This window comes from Geotrypetes seraphini, chromosome 6 (genome assembly GCF_902459505.1).
Source record: "Geotrypetes seraphini chromosome 6, aGeoSer1.1, whole genome shotgun sequence".
NCBI classification, from domain to species: Eukaryota; Metazoa; Chordata; class Amphibia; order Gymnophiona; family Dermophiidae; genus Geotrypetes; species Geotrypetes seraphini.
The window spans coordinates 256,145,189-256,161,871 of record NC_047089.1 but is presented as its reverse complement, the minus strand read 5'-3'; the positions used below and the strand labels follow the sequence as shown (position 1 = coordinate 256,161,871).

The 16,683-nt window shown below is 41.7% G+C and overlaps 1 protein-coding gene across 4 annotated transcripts in view; it reads right to left on the bottom strand.

Moving 5' to 3' along the window:
• Positions 1-14,130, bottom strand: part of POLA1 (DNA polymerase alpha 1, catalytic subunit) — an 874,681-nt gene extending 860,551 nt beyond the window's left edge. The window contains exons 1-2 of one of the 4 annotated variants that reach the window (XM_033948024.1): positions 14,112-14,130; positions 3,545-3,669 (exon numbers count right to left, since the gene is read on the bottom strand). In XM_033948024.1, the coding sequence (XP_033803915.1) occupies positions 3,545-3,667 (123 nt within the window). In that variant the 5' untranslated portion in view covers positions 3,668-3,669; positions 14,112-14,130. Of the gene's footprint in view, positions 1-3,544; positions 3,670-9,067; positions 9,365-14,111 lie in introns of those variants that run through there. The other 3 variants (XM_033948022.1, XM_033948023.1, XM_033948020.1) reach the window with 3 other exon arrangements.
• Positions 14,131-16,683: the final 2,553 nt, after the last annotated feature.

The window sequence follows — 16,683 nt, the reverse complement described above, 5'->3', positions numbered from 1 at the left end:
GAGTCCGAGCCTCTCTACCTGGAGGAGCTAAGGTGTGACTGTAGGACTTTTTGGCCCTTTTGAGAGCAGATTTGACTACCTTGGAATGGTAGAGCAATTGAGTCTTCTCGAATCCTGCAGCCTGTATGTGGTGTCTGCTTTTTTAGGTACTACCTTTGCAGAGAGAGGGGTCTCCCTGGATATTGTGAATAGGGACTGTCACAGCCTCCCATGGAGGAAAAGCACAGTCCAGTATAGTTAACGACTCAGTCCTAGTCTAACTGAAATGGAATGGAAGTTGCCATTTCCCCAAGAAACCAAAATAGGAGAGCTCCCCTGGAAAACGAGTTTGTTCAATCGATTTGTAAACTAAGAATCTACACAGCTCTGCTAAGAACTATATAGCTTTCCAATTCTTTCATTATGTAAGATTGTACTGTTGACTTTGATTGTATCCTCTTCGCTGATTGTCCAGCACTTCTTGCTGTAAACTGCCTAGACCTTCCATGGCTTTGGCGGTATATAAGAATACAATTATTATTATTATTATTCTGGAGGGGAGTGATCTGAGCATATATCTAAAGACCTCTCCTCCAAGAAGCTCTTAGGTTCCTACTCAGAAGCCCAGCAGCAGTCCATATTAGACTCAGCAAAATAATAATAATAACTTTATTCTTGTATACCGCATTACCATGGAAGTTCTATGCGGTTAACAGAAGAAGAGACTGTATATTTACAGTGATGTTACAATTTCGTTAAGGTTAGATTTACATTTTGGACGATACAAATTCGGTCAGGTTACCTTTACGTTTTTTGACAATAAATGTGCTGTGAAGTTATTTTGGCGGTTAGGTTATATGTTCAGAACGGTTAAAATTGCTATAGTTAGATACAGCAGCGTTACAGATTGCAGTGTTGCATGAGGTAGTGAGGGTTTAGGGGGAGAGGTCAGGAGGGGAAGGGGGAGGAGGGAGGGTTGATCAGAGGAATTTGTCAAAGAGGTAGGTTTTGGTTAACTTCCGGAATGTTTGATAGTGGGGGGAATTGGAGATAAGGGTAGAGAGGCATTTGTTCCATTTGCCTGCTTGGAATGCTAGAGATCGATCAAGGAATTTTTTGTAGAGGCAGCCCTTCATGGAGGGGAAGGAGAACAGGTTGGTGTTTCGTGTGCGAGGGTCGTGCAATTTCAAGGTGTTCGGATAGGTAGATTGGTGAGGAGCCTGCTAAGGTTTTGAAGCAGAGGCAGGCGAATTTGAAGGTGATTCTTGCCTCCACCGGCAGCCAGTGGAGTTTAGCATAATAGGGGCTGATGTGGTCGTATTTTTTGAGGCCGAAGATAATAATAATAATAATAATAATAATAACTTTATTCTTGTATACCGCATTACCGTGGAAGTTCTATGCGGTTAACAGAAGAAGAGACTGTACAATTACAGCGAAGATACAGTTTAGTTAATGTTATATTAGTACTTTAGACAATGCAATTTTACAATCACGTTACATTTACATTTTAGATGGTACATTGACAAAGTTAGTTTTTTCAAGTAGGTAATATACTCAGGGGTAGTATAGTCGGAGTGATTATGATTGCTATGAGTTACATATAGCAGTTTACCAATAGAAGATGAGGCGGACGGCGGCATTTTGTACTATTCTTAGGCGTTTGATGGTGTTTTTGTAGGCTCCTAGGTATATGATGTTACAGTAGGCCAATATACTTAAGATTAATGATTGGACCAGTAAGCGGAAGGAGAGGTGGTCGAATACTTATCATAAAATACTTATCATAAAATATCTGTCGGAGCCTGCCTCAGTCTAATGGAAGTAGGTTCAAAGCCTCAATTGGTGCTGAGGTGCAGATTGCCCCAGACATTCCAGGGCAGTTTTCTCCTCTGAAGTAGAGTCACTGTATCAGTTGGTGCCAACATCAACAACCGCCCAACAGGCAAAGTGTATATCTTCAGGATGGGCTAGAGTAGTTCTACATCTGGTACAAGTACCCCTGATGTCTTTGCACCACACCCTAGAAAGAGGCACCTCAGCTCCTCCTGGAGTATGGCTCAGATTGCCTCCTCGAAGACAGGTACTGAGGCAGTCCGATAATCTGTCCAGGTTGAATCAGTAGCGGGGTCAGGGCCACACAGGGGGAGAGCTGCTCCTGAAACCAACACCCTGGAGCTCCTGTCACCGTGCCTCGAGGGGGACTGATGCCATGCTTTTAGTTTTCGACAAGGATGATATCAATTTCATACATGTCATACTCAATGTTGAGGCAGGTGGAGACCTTGGTACCTGTACACTCCTAGTATCCAATGCAGCTCCAGCAGCCACTGGGACCAATGTTTCTGATGCCGAAGTTAATGGACCGATAGAAAAAGCCCCAAATTCAAAAAGAATATACAAAACATATAGCATGATTACAATAAAAACAACACAGTACATATGTGATAAAAATATAAAACAATAAAAATAAAATAATTATTTCCATCAGAGCTCAGGCTAGTTTACCAATGTCCTTGGTATAAATACAGCACAGTGATGATTCAATTATCTACGTATTAAAAGTCTGTGAGAACAAAAAAATGTTTTCAGTTACTTGCGAAAAACATTATCTGCCATTCTAACTTGAAGTGGTAAAGATTTCAGGTAGTGTTTTTCTGCCTTGAGCTGTGGTAAGTGCAGGTTATAGATTTTTAAAATTAATAAATATCTCACGATTCATTCCAATCAGAAGGCTCAAGAATTCTTGTTTGTTAGTTTAGAGATTAGCAGACTATTCCTTTGAGAAGATCAACAAATTACAATTAACTCTACCTATGTCCACAAACAAGTAGTAATTGTCACACCTCATTTGATACTACATATTTGATAGGTTAATTTTCAGCATTTAATCCTCTTGTCCAAAAAGCTTGAAAGCTATTCATCTTGCAACTGTAACTCAAGACCCTCAGTCATCTAAATTTCCTTAGTAAACTGAATTGTATTAAGCACTAAATGATGATTCTCAGTCTCCAAAACAGCATAATGCCCACAGCATAGAGCTCATTTTTGTCATCGAACTATCATTCCTAACTTCACTCCCATGACTATCTACTTAACTGAGTCGAGCCCTCCTGTAGGGATGAATCGGTATATAAAACTAAAGATTGGATTGTGTAATAGTATTCATTGACCCCCTTTTCATTAAGCCATGGTAGAAGTTTTGCTAAGTGCTCCAACACTTACAGAATTCCTATGAGTGCCAGAACAGCATCTGAACATTTAGTGCCCCGGGCTGTAGTAGAAACCTCTTCTGTGGCTTAGTAAAAAGGGAGGTTAGTTGCCTAGTAAAATTAGATTCTTAAATTTAGAAACGCAACCCAATTAAGTTTGAAATGGATGATTTTGGACCCTAACACCCAGTTAACCATTTGAAAACTGAACTTATCAACATAACGTAAATAATACACCATTCCAGCAATAGCATTTTAAGTACATTAGGCAAATAGCTTGGTATTCTAAGTAAAAATAGCATTCTTAAAAAGTTGAAAATAACTGCCTTAGGAAATAAAAATGACCCATTTACCTGGTATTTGACTTTTTCACCAGCCTTGACTTTTTTCAGTTGATCAAGAGCTTCTCGACGCCCTTTTTTCTCTCTCTTTTCACGTCGAGAACGTGAGGCTGCAAAACTGCTGGAGTTCGACATGGCTGAAAAGGGATAAATCACAGTATTTACAGGGAGAAGACACCGACTGCATAGAACATCCCGATCTATCCCTTTGGCTGCAAGTCAAGGATTCCACTGATCAGACCCCAGCAGTAGGAAAAACATTCCTTAAGTATAGAAAGAAATTAGACCATTTGTCAGATGAATTCTCTTTGTGTGTCACAGAATTTAAGATGGTTCAGGGAGCAGGGCATACAAACAGAAAAACACCTGTCCCACCTTTCTCTCTCTTCCCCATCTTAGGAGCCCCATCCCTTTCTCAGAACCCCAGCTCTCTCTCCTCTCCAATTAGAGGATTCTCTCTTCCCTCTACCCCCCTCCATTCCCCATACAGGGTCCTGTTTCTCCTTCCCACCCCCATTCCACATCAGGGACTCTACTTCTCCCCCCTCTCTTAGCCCTTCTGCTATCACACTCTCTCAGGTCAATCAAGGGGAACCAATGTTTCAAGGGAGATTTTCAATAGATTCCCCTCCCGGAGCAACTCATAGCTTATCCGCTCTCAGGCCTTCTCTTTACTTCAACTGAGCTTATCTCATGACAGTACACAATCATTTTCTGCCGGTACTGTTAACAAGTTAAGATCCAGCAAATACTTCTCAAGCTCAGCAGCAGGATATATCCTGCAAGCGCTGATTTTTCTTTTTTGCATTCTCTGCAAAGGAGATGGAGAATGGACTGCCATGCATCCTATTGCCAATGCATATCTGCTTTACACTTTTTGCCCAATGTGCAGCATAAGCCAAAAAATGCAAACAAAAGATGCTAGGAATTATAAGAAAAGGGACGGTAAACAAGACTAAGAATGTTACAAAGCCACTGTATCAGCTCCATGGTGAAACCTCACCTTGAGTACTACATTCAAGTCTGGTCACCTTATCTCAAGATATAGCAGAACTAGAAAAGGTTCAAAGAGCGACCAATATGATCTAATCTAATCTTCGATTTATATACCGGGTCATCTCCCGACGGAGCTCAACTCGGTTTACAAATAATTAAAGACCAGCAAAAAGCAAACAAGAGCATAGGAGAAAGTAAGTATTGTAGGGCAATCAATTCGTTTAATCTTTAGGTAAACTGTTCAAGTATTATGTAAAGGGGATGGAACGCCACACATATGACAAAAGACTAAAAAGGAAAAAAAGACGGCTGAGAGGGAGATATGATTGAAGTCTTCAAAATCCTAAGTGATATAGAACGGGTACAAGTGGATCAATTTTTTACTCTGTCAAAAATCAATCCAATCCAATCCTTAGTTTAATATACCGAGTCATCTCGACTATAGGGCTCGAGCTGGTTCACACAAAGTTATTGAAAGGATAAGGAAAGTGAATAATTGGACAAGAAAGTCATCAATTGCAATCCCTTATTTATCATTTAAAGATTTCTGAAATAGATAAGTCTTCAAAGTTTTCTGAAAGATTGTCAGAGAAGGAAGGAGTCTAATTTCTGTAAGAAGATCATTCCAGATTTTTACAAAGGAAAATGCCAAAGAATGATAGATCCTACCTAAAGCTTTGATTCCCCTAATAGAAGGGAAGGCTAATTTAAATTTGTGAATCCCCCTAGAGGATAAAGGCTGTTGGGAATTGAAAGAAAAAGTAATCAATGGGAAAAAAAAAACCCATACAGAATTTGAATATAACTGGCACATTTGAATTGGGCTCTCCAACAGACTGGAAGCCAATGCAAGGCTTTCAACAAAGAAGTAACATGATCGTGTTTACTTTTGCCAAATATTAATTTAGCCGCCATGTTTTGAATAAGTTACAGCCTCTTCATGTTACACAAAGATTAGAGGACACTCGAAGTACAGGGAAATACTTTTAAAACCAATAGGAGGAAATATTTTTTCACTCAGAAAATAGTTAAGCTCTGGAATGCAGAGGATATATTAAGAGAAGTTAACATAGATGGTTTTAAAAAAAAAAAAAAGGTTTGGACAAGTTCCAAGAGCAAATGTCCATAGTCTGCTATCGAGACAGACATAGGGGAAGCCACTGCTTGCCCTAGATTGGTAGCATAGAATGTTGGTACTACGGTATTTGGGGTTTTTCCAGGTACTAGTGACCTAGATTGGCCATTGTGAGGATGAGATACTGGAATAGATGGACTATTGGTCTGACCCAATAAAGCTATTCTTGTGTTTTTACATTAATCATTAGGAACACAGGAACAGAAAAATGAAGGCAGAAAGACCACAAGGCCTATCTAGTCTGCTCATCCAAGCTATCTATTATCTTTTCCTTTCCCTTAAGAGATCCTGGATCAGTGATCTCCAACCTTTTCCATGTAAAAGGCTTGTAGTGCTCTAGAAATAATTAATAGCAGTAGAAGTAGTAAAGTGGAAATGAGAAAGCTCTGGCTTACAAATATAATTTTATATACTAACTTTGATTCTAAAAGCATACAGTACAGTCTCAATTATCCAACCATTGATAATTGACCAACTTCCTGGTGAGGTGATCACGTTGAAGTTAAAAAATGCATAGGTTGTCTTCCTGTTTTCCGGAATCACATGCTGCAAAGAAGCCATATTTTCAAGCTGAGATCATACTTTTCCAGTATGTGCAAGAATTCTTGGACCCAGGGGGTTACCATTATTTTCCATATCATCTGACAAAATCTGTTTACATCCGATAATTGAGACTACTGTACCATCATCCAACAGTGCAACATCAGATAAGAGCAAGCAATGAGGGTGCACACAACATAGCCACCACATTCCATTGCAGCCTGTCAACCAACCTTGGTACAAAGTACCACAGACCTTTTCTCTAACCTATCTGGCCAATATTAAAATGGAAGTACGTTTACCAGCAACCAGTAATTCCACCTGCTTATATTTTGGGGGCTGAGCTGGAGCAGAGGTGCACCAATGAGAGGTTTTGCCAGTACTGTAGGTAGAGAAACTCTTCTGGATCATATATGATTACATCAGGGGTGGGCAATTCCGGTCCTCAAGAGCTGGAGCCAGGTCAGGTTTTCAGGATATCCACAATGAATATGCATGAGATGGATTTGCATGCACTGCCTCCTTGAGATGCAAATCTATCTGGATCCGGTTCTCGCAAACCGGAACTGCCTACCCCTGGACTACATGCTCACATTGATGTGCATGTATGTCAAAGTGACTATGCAGGCACTTGTGACTCAGCAGAGCTTCAAACAAGGCCTTTTCTCTACCCACAATCGCTGGATATGAAGGCCACAAAAATGTACTGTGGCCATTGCCCTATGTATTTGTCCCAAGTTTTCTTGAATTCAAATCTTTGTCATCCGCACCACCTCCACAGGAAGGCCATTCCATGAATTTTCTACTCTTTCTGTGACAAAGTATTTGCTCAGGTCACTTCTGAGTTTGTCCCCTTTCAGCTTCATTCAATTGAAAGAAACTTGCCTCCTGTACATTTAAGCCAGAGCTAAACATCTGTATCCTAATTTCCCCTCCCACCTTTCTTCCAAACTATACATATTGAAATATTTATTTATTTATTTAAAACATTTATTTATATACCGCCTGGGATCTCAGTGCTTTCCTTACAACAAACATACATAATTACACATAAGTCTTACAAACTTACGAATCATTTACATCATCCTGGAGCAATAGCCCCATACATCTTAACAAATAACAAAATACAACTGTCCCTATACAATTTAATCAAAATAATAAAACAAATTTAAACATAATCAATGTGCAGCCCTGCTTCATCATAATCAAGATTAATTGCAATTATAATTTTTAATCACAAAAAGCATCCCCCTCACATTTCCTTCTATACACGTACAGTGGCAAATCTAGACAGCAGAAGTAAATTCTCAGAAGTGACGTTTTAATTACTAAAATGAAAATAAATCATTCTGCTTGGTAATTTTATTTTTCTAATCATTTTATTCTGTCTTTGATATCACCAAGCAACAAAGGTAAGAAAAATGATTTATTTTTATTTTAATAATTAGGGGTTCTTTTATTAACCGATTTAGCATGCACTAAAGAATAAGATGCCCATGGGAATTTAATGGATGTCTTAGCATTTTGCACATGCTAATAAAAGGACCCCTAAACATGTCAGTTCTGTGAATTTACTTCTGCTGTCTATATTTGCCACTGTACCTGTATAGAAGGAAATGTGAGGGGAATGCTTTTTGTGATTAAAATTTTTAATTGCAATTAGTTGTTGTGCAGCCCTATGATGAAGTCCACTGACCATTCTAGTAGGTGCACTCTTGTACAGATTTTTATAGAAAATAGGAGATTTGGCTTCCTCTAAATTCTAGGACCCCACTACTCTATGCTATCTGAGGTGTTGTCTCTCTTCCTCTGGCACACCTCCAACGGATGGGACTTGTATACTGACTTTTTGTGGCTACACATTCAGAGTGATTTACAGACAAACAGGCACTTATTTTGTAGCTGGGGCAACAGAGGATTAAGGAGAAGATTCTGTAATGATCACTGTAAAATCCAACAGGTCGCTGTTGCGGCTGCTATTGTAACAATTTCAAAAAGGCAAATCATTCTTTTGAAAAACATACGAGGTTTGTGGAGAATCACGAAGGGTCGCTTAATTTGCATGCGGGCATCACCGGTAAGATTGATTGGCACATGCACAGAATGCATCCCCAAATTCAAGATCGACAGGAGGGATACCTACTCCCTCCCCCCACCACCACCAAGCAACCCACCCGACACACACACCACCAGCAATGAGGGATGCCTACTCCCTTCTGCCACTGCAGTCAAGCACCCCCCCCCCACACACACACACACACAGCCCACACCCTCCCACCGCCACCACCACCACCACCAAGCAACTCACCTGACACACACAAACCCTCTGGCAGTGGGAGGGATAGCTACTCCCTCCCGACACACACCAAATGAGGGATGCCCACTCCCTTCCGCCACTGCAGTCAAACAACCCCCCCCCCCCCCCACACACACACAGCAGGAGGGATGCCCACACCCTCTCACCGCCAAGCACACCCCAGCCCACTCCCTCCCCCTTGCTTACAAAGGCCGGCCGGAGGGATACCTATTCTCTCTGGCCAGCAGACCCATCTCTTCAAAAGAGCAGGCATTCCCCTTCCTGGCACATCTTGGGAGGGGCCCAAGGCTATGATTGGCTGACGGGTGCCAGTCCCAGGATGCCCATGCGGAGGGGAAGGTCTGCCCTTTGGAATAGGCAAGCCTGGTGGCTAGAGGGAGTAGGCATCCCTCTGGCTGGGAGGGGGGGGGTTGCCCGGGGCATGATGGCAGCAGTGGAAGTGAGTGGGGGGAGGAGGCACTTAAGACACACGTTGTGCCCCTGCCCAGCACCACTTCTTGCGACTGGAGGGGTGTTGCCTCTCCCCTTCCCCCCCCCCCCTCCGCACCGCTGCTCTGGGGCTCCGCATCTTCTCGGCGCACGGGAGCCATCCTCGGCCGCTCTCCTGCTGTCACCTCTGCGAAGGGGGCGGATTTCCCGCCAAATGGCGCGGCGGTTTAACTAAAGAGCGCTGGGGGGAGGGGCAGGAGTTCAACGTCCTCGCGCCGAGGCTCCGTCTCCACCTTCAGAACACGACGCTCCCGAAGCAGCGGCCAAGACCCGCTGGACGACCGCTCGCGCGCACCCACGAGCCACACACATACACGCGCACGCGGGCGGCGCGAGAGATAGAGTGGAGGGGGGGGGGAAACAAAGGCTGGCTTCCGCTTCCCGGGTCAGTCCTGTGCGCATGCTCCTTCCAGGGCTGAAGGGACTGGAGCCCAAGGCATCCTTTGGGGAAGGAGGAAGGAAGAGTGAGAGATGAGGCATCAGTCCGACTGGGTCAGACCAATGCGCCATCAAGCCCAGTAGCCCGTTCTCACGGTGACCAATCCAGGTCAAAAACAGTAACAAAAGATTCTAGAACCCCAAAGAGAATCAAGATTCCAGGCATAATCTCAAAGAATAGCAAGTTTCCGCAATCCCAGAGAATACCAACATTCCATTCAGAATCCTAAAGAATAGCAAGATTCTGGAATCCCAGAGAATACCAACATTCCATTCAGAATCCTAAAGAATAGCAAGATTCTGGAATCCCAGAGAGTAACAAGATTCCGGAACCCCAGAGAGTAACAAGATTCCGGAACCCCAAAGAGTATCAAGATTCCAGAACCCCAAAGAGTATCAAGATTCCAGGCATAATCTCAAAGAATAGCAAGATTCCGCAATCCCAGAGAATACCAACATTCCATTCAGAATCCTAAAGAATAGCAAGATTCTGGAATCCCAGAGAATACCAACATTCCATTCAGAATCCTAAAGAATAGCAAGATTCTGGAATCCCAGAGAGTAACAAGATTCCGGAACCCCAGAGAGTAACAAGATTCCGGAACCCCAAAGAGTATCAAGATTCCAGAACCCCAAAGAGTATCAAGATTCCAGGCATAATCTCAAAGAATAGCAAGATTCCGCAATCCCAGAAAATACCAACATTCCATTCAGAATCCTAAAGAATAGCAAGATTCTGGAATCCCAGAGAGTAACAAGATTCCGGAACCCCAAAGAGTATCAAGATTCCGGAACCCCAAAGAGTATCAAGATTCCAGGCATAATCTCAAAGAATAGCAAGATTCTGGAATCCCAGAGAGTAACAAGATTCCGGAACCCCAAAGAGTATCAAGATTTCAGGCATAATCTCAAAGAATAGCAAGATTCCAGAACCCCAAAGAGAATCAAGATTCCAGGCAGAATCTCAAAGAATAGCAAGATTCCGCAATCCCAGAGAATACCAACATTCCATTCAGAATCCTAAAGAATAGCAAGATTCTGAAATCCCAGAGAGTAACAAGATTCCGGAACCCCAAAGAGTATCAAGATTCCAGGCAGAATCTCAAAGAATAACAAGATTCCGGAATCCCAGAGAGTAGCAACATTCCATTCAGAATCCTAAAGAATAGCAAGATTCCAGAATTCTAAAGAGTAACAAAAGATTCCAGAATCCCAAAGAGTAACAAAATATTCCAGAACCCCAAAGAGTATCAAGATTCCAGGCAGAATCTCTAAGAATGGCAAGATTCTAGAATCCCAGAAAGTAACAACATTCCGGAACCCCAAAGAGTATCAGGATTCCATGCTTCCGATCCAGGGCAAGCAGTGGCTTCACCCATGTCTTTCTCAATAATAGACTATGGACTTTTCCTCTAGGAAATTGTCCAAACTTTTCTTAAAACCAAGAGGAACCCCATTTGAACACATGTGGGAAGGCTTGGACCCTTTGGGGAGAAAAAGAGCTGGGCTCCCATTTGGGGCTGTGGGGAATGAATGAATGAAAGAGTTGGGCCCCCTTGGGGGGGAAGGAGAAGAAGAATCAAAAGAGTGAAGGGGGGAAGCTTTGAAAGAGTTAGATTGTAATTGGGATGAACAACAATTGGACGAATGAAAGGCAGACTAAGGGAAAACTCTTTTCAAGCAGAAGGAAGAAAGAACTGAAAGGTCTATGGGGGGTGAAGGAAGAATTGAGAGAAAGTTAGGATCTTTGTTAGGGGATGAGGAAGGATTGAGACCAATATACGATATAATCCACTCCCTTCCGATATACAGGGACACAACACTAACCCAAGGGGTAAGCATAAAGTAAGTGTGGAAAAAAGACCTGTTCAAGCTACTCCCACGAGTGGCTAAGAATCACTGCAAGGAAATCAACTAAATCATTGGTGAGCAGAAAAAAATCTCCACTTTATCAACAAACACTAAAAAGCCTTTGAGTTGTGGCTCCCTCACATCAGGAAAATTAGAGACTCACTCACTGTTGAAAGTATTCAAGTGTTTTTGTTACTATTTTGATCATATATGTATTTATTGTGACTTGCTTTGGGTAAAGCATGATACAAATAGCTAAACACTGTCACAAAAAAAATCTAAATAACAGCCACTTAACTTATAAATTGTATCCCAGCAGTGTCTGTAATAGTTGAATTCCCAACAGGAATATCCTGTTTTGCTACTTGCATCTTCAGTGCAAGTAAATTTAAGGAGTTCCCTTGCGGCAAACTTCTTGAAAAAAATAAATTTTGTAGTCTAGAACCTTCACTTTTGAATGAACCCTCTCTATACCTGTTTCAATAAACTCCACCATCTGGTGATCGCTGGATGCCAGATAATCCAAACATACTAAGGGGGGAAAGGATTGGGACTTGCCTTTTTGTAGTTATACAGCCACACTCAAAGCGGTTTTACATACAGGTACTTCAAGCATTTTCTCTATCTGTCATGGTGGGCTCACATCCTATCTAATGTACCTGGGGCAGCGGAAGATTAAGTGACTTGCCCAAGGTCACAAGGAGCAGTGCAGGATTTGAACCTACAGCCTCAGGGTGCTGAGGCTGTAGCTCTAACCACTGCACCACACTCTCCCCCACTATGATATCAGAAATACTCTCCCAGTTCGTAAGCATTAAGTCCAGTATGGCCCCATCCCAATTGTTTTCCATTTCCAACTGCTGGAACAGCCAGCCTTGTAGAGAATCCAGGATCTTCCTACCTGCACAAAAATGATGTGCATGCAGCACACAGTTCTGTGAGAAGGCCAGCTAGTGCTGTGCTCATGTTTGAGTAGAAAAAGCATGTATTGGCATGTATCTGTGTGTATGTTGGAATGCTATTCTCTGCATAATAATTTTGTAATGTGCAGAATAGAATTCCACACAACAAAAGAAAAAAGAAGACCCCAAAATCCACAGAAGAATCAATCCAAGAAACATAGAAATAGACGGCAGATAAGGGCCCACGGCCCATCTAGTCTGCCCACCTTAATGTCCCTCCCCTACCTTTGCCCTGTGAAGAGATCCCATGTGCCGATCCCATTTGGCCTTAAAATCAGGCACGCTGCTGGCCTCAATCACCTGTAGTGGAAGACTATTCCAGCGATCAACCACTCTTTCAGTGAAAAAGAATTTCCTGGTGTCACCTCGTAGTTTCCCGCCCCTGATTTTCAACGGATGCCCTCTTGTTGTCGTGGGACCCTTGAAAAAGAAGATATCTTCCTCCGCCTCGATGCGGCCCGTAAGATACTTGAACGTCTCGATCATGTCCCCCCTCTCTCTGCGCTCCTCGAGCGAGTATAGCTGTAATTTGTCAAGCCGTTTTTCGTATGGTAGATCCTTGAGTCCCGAGACCATCCGGGTGGCCATTCTTTGCACCGACTCCAGTCTCAGCACATCCTTGCGATAATGCGGCCTCCAGAATTGCACACAGTATTCCAGGTGGGGCCTCACCATGGATCTATACAATGGCATAATGACTTCCGCCTTACGACTGACGAAACCCCTTCGTATGCAGCCCATGATTTGTCTTGCCTTGGACGAAGCCTGCTCCACTTGATTGGCAGACTTCATGTCCTCACTGACGATTACCCCCAAGTCTCGTTCTGCTACCGTTTTTGCTAGGATCTCGCCATTAAGGGTATAAGACTTGCATGGATTCTGGCTGCCCAGGTGCATAACTTTGCATTTTTTGGCATTGAAGTTGAGTTGCCATGTCCTAGACCATCGCTCCAGTAGGAGTAGGTCGTGCATCATGTTGTCGGGCACTGAATCTTCGTCTGTTGTGCAAAAACCTGTGGATGCTGATGTTCTGAAAATGATTTATTATACGTCCTTTCACAATAAAACCATAACAACATAAGAATACATATGAAAAAGTCCAACACGGTCTGTGTTTTGGCGAACACGCTTTCCTCAGGGGTCCAATAGATGTCAAATGCACAAATAGAAAAATGGACTAAAAACAGTGTACTTGTCTTTAAGCTTGTCTCCAGTCAGTTCCTACTATATGCTTAAAGACAAGTACACTGTTTTTAGTCCATTTTTATGTTCTAATCTAATCTTCATTTTATATACCGAATCTACTTCCTAAAGGAGCTCGTCTTGGTTTATAGTTCATTAAAAAATGAAACATAATAAGTAAAAACTGTGGGATTAAAAACAGAAATTGGTTAGATTAGATGGATGGAAAAAGTTAGAAAAAAGTATGTTGAATTGCTTAAAATTACTATATGTTGTTATGGTTTTATTGTGAAAGGACGCAGAATAGAATTCTAGCACATGCGCAAATGTAATGTAATGTAATTTATTTCTTATATACCGCTACATCCGTTAGGTTCTAAGCGGTTTGAAGAAAATATACATTAAGATTATAAATGAGAAGTAAGAAGGTACTTAAAAAATTCCCTTACTGTCCCGAAGGCTCACAATCTAACTAAAGTACCTGGAAATTAATAAAGAAGAGAAAATAAAGATGGTTGAAAAAAGAAAAATTCTATGTGAACTTATAGAATGGAAATTAAACTGACAGTGAAGAACTGTATGAAAAATACATATGAATGCAGTTAGAGAGGGTAGGTTACAATCTATTTATGGTAAATGTGAGCTCATGCAATTTTTGTGTGTTCATACCTATGTGCAGTTCAAGTTGCCCTTGCCCAGATTTTCCAGCACATTTCACCTATTTTGTTTTTCATCCATGTTCTTCGTGGAGGCCACAAAAAACTTGCAGGTTCTGTACACTCACAGAAGAAAGAAGAAACAGGCAAAATCACAGATGATTGCAGTAGAACTAGCTAACTTTTCTCTATCTCCTTAGTCTTAAAATGCCCAAGCATTATACTCAGCCTTTAAGTCTTCTGCTCACTTCTCTGCCTCTGGACAGAATATCTAATAGCCTCATTACCATTGATTTGAATATGCTGTGTCTAATGCAAGGCTTTGTCCAAGGTTATCTTCTATGCAAAATTCGTTTTTACATCTGTGCATCTACAAAAGTGTGTGCAAAAGCCCTGCATATTTTAACTACGTTGGCCAGATGAACAAACAGAAAACCTTGCCTTGAAATAACAACAAAACAGAAGAAAAGGCAAGGGAGATGTCCATCCAACCAAACAGGAGTTTTGAATAAGAATAAAAACTCCTGTTTGGTTGGACAAACGTCTCCCTTGCCTTTTCTTCTGTTTTAACTACATTTGCCCCCAGGCAGCACTCCCTGGGTAAATTTAATTTTAATTCAACAAATGGACAAAGCATGATAAATTCTGCCACAATAGAACTAAGGGTTGCTACAGTAAGGTTGTATTAGAGCTATATGCTGATGGCTCAGCACAGAGAAACAAAATAGAAAACACAGAAACACAAAAATTAAGGCATAGTAACAAAAAATTGTATTTGTAAACCACAATACACCGTGAAGTTCGATACGGTTAACAGGAATTAAGTAGAAGATTATCCATGAGAGGTGAGGATACAAGTAGAAATAACAAAGGATCATGTACAAATAACAAAGGATCATGGCAAGGTCAGAGTCGAATACAATACTGGTAGGATAATACAAGAAGAACTCAAGAAATTAACAGAGTTTGAATCTCAGTACAAATATAGATACGGAGACCTGAAAAGGCGAGAGTAGTGAGGGGGGCTGGTAGTAAGAGTATAATGAATCTGTACTTAGTGCTTTTTCCATTGTCTTGAGGAGAATGAGAGACACACAAAGAGGGCACAGGGTTTAGTGCTCTACTAGGAATTTGTTGAACAAGTACATTTTTAATCCTCGCCTGAAGAAGACCCTATAATGGGGAGTAATTCCCAGCTGTAGTGAGCTGCTTGAAAGGATAGTAATTTTGTCATGTAAGCTTTTTAAAGTTTTCCTTGCAAGGAGGGGTAGGCGAAGATAGAGCGCAAAAGGAGGGTCATGGGAGGTAAACTCAAATACTTCAGTCATGTAGTTTGGTAGGAGGCTATAAAGAGCCTTGTACATGAAGCAAACCCAGTTTGAATAATGATCGGGCCTCGATTGGGAACCATTGCAGTTGCTTGTAGTAAGGCATGACGTGGTCAGTTTTCCTTAGGCCGAAGATAAGGTGCACAGCTGTATGCCGAATCATCCAGAGTCTCTTTAAGTGTTTCTGAGGATCAGAGCTTGATATAGGATTTGGAAAGGAAAGGTGTCAAAGTAGGAATAGATTGATCATAGTTTCCAGAGTGCTGTAAAGCTTTTAAGAACCACAGCAGCGATTTGGCTTTCCATGGTCATCTTTTGGTCTAGAGCAGGAGTGTCCAATGTCGGACCTCGAGGGCCGCAATCCAGTTGGGTTTTCAGGATTTCCCCAATGAATATGCATGAGATCTATTTGCATGCACTGCTTTCAATGCATATTCATTGGGGAAATCCTGAAAACCCGACTGGATTGCGGCCCTCGAGGACCGACATTGGACACCCCTGGTCTAGAGTCACTCCTAGTATTTTGATAGTGGACTATTTCTATAGCTACAGGTTATTCAGAAAATAAATAAAGACCATACTCTTCAAGAAATCCCTGATTAATAATAATAATAATAATTGTATTTTTATATACCGCCAAAGCCATGAAAAGTTTGAGGCGGTTTACAACAAGAAACGCTGGACAATCAGCGAAGAGGTCAACAATTCAAAGAGATCTATACAATCTTATATAATGGAAGAAGTAGAAAGCTAAAAAGTTCTTAAGGTTAATGGTTGAATTTGCAGTGCTATAGAATTCTTAGTTTACAAATCGATTGAACAAACTCATTTTTATCAATTTTCTAAAATTAAGGTAGGTTGAGGAGTGTAAGATAATGTTACTCAGCCAATCGTTCCATTTGCCTGCCTGGAAGGCGAGGGTTCTGGGCAGGAATCTTTTTTAGTGGCAGGCCTTTATTGTTGGGTAGGAGAACAGATGTATTCTTTGTGTGGGTCTAGTATAACTTGCCAGATTAAATTGGGAAACTAGGTAAGTGGGGGCCAGACCAAGTATTGATTTATAAGACAGGCAAGAGAACTTGAACAAAATTCGCGCCTCCAGGGGAAGCCAATGGAGTTTTTGGTAATAGGGGCTTATGTTATCCCATTTCTTCAACCCAAAGATCAGTTGAACTGCTGAATTTTGAATAACTCTAAGTCTTAGAATGTTTTTTTTGAAGGCTCCCAAGTAGATTATGTTGTAATAATCGAGCATGC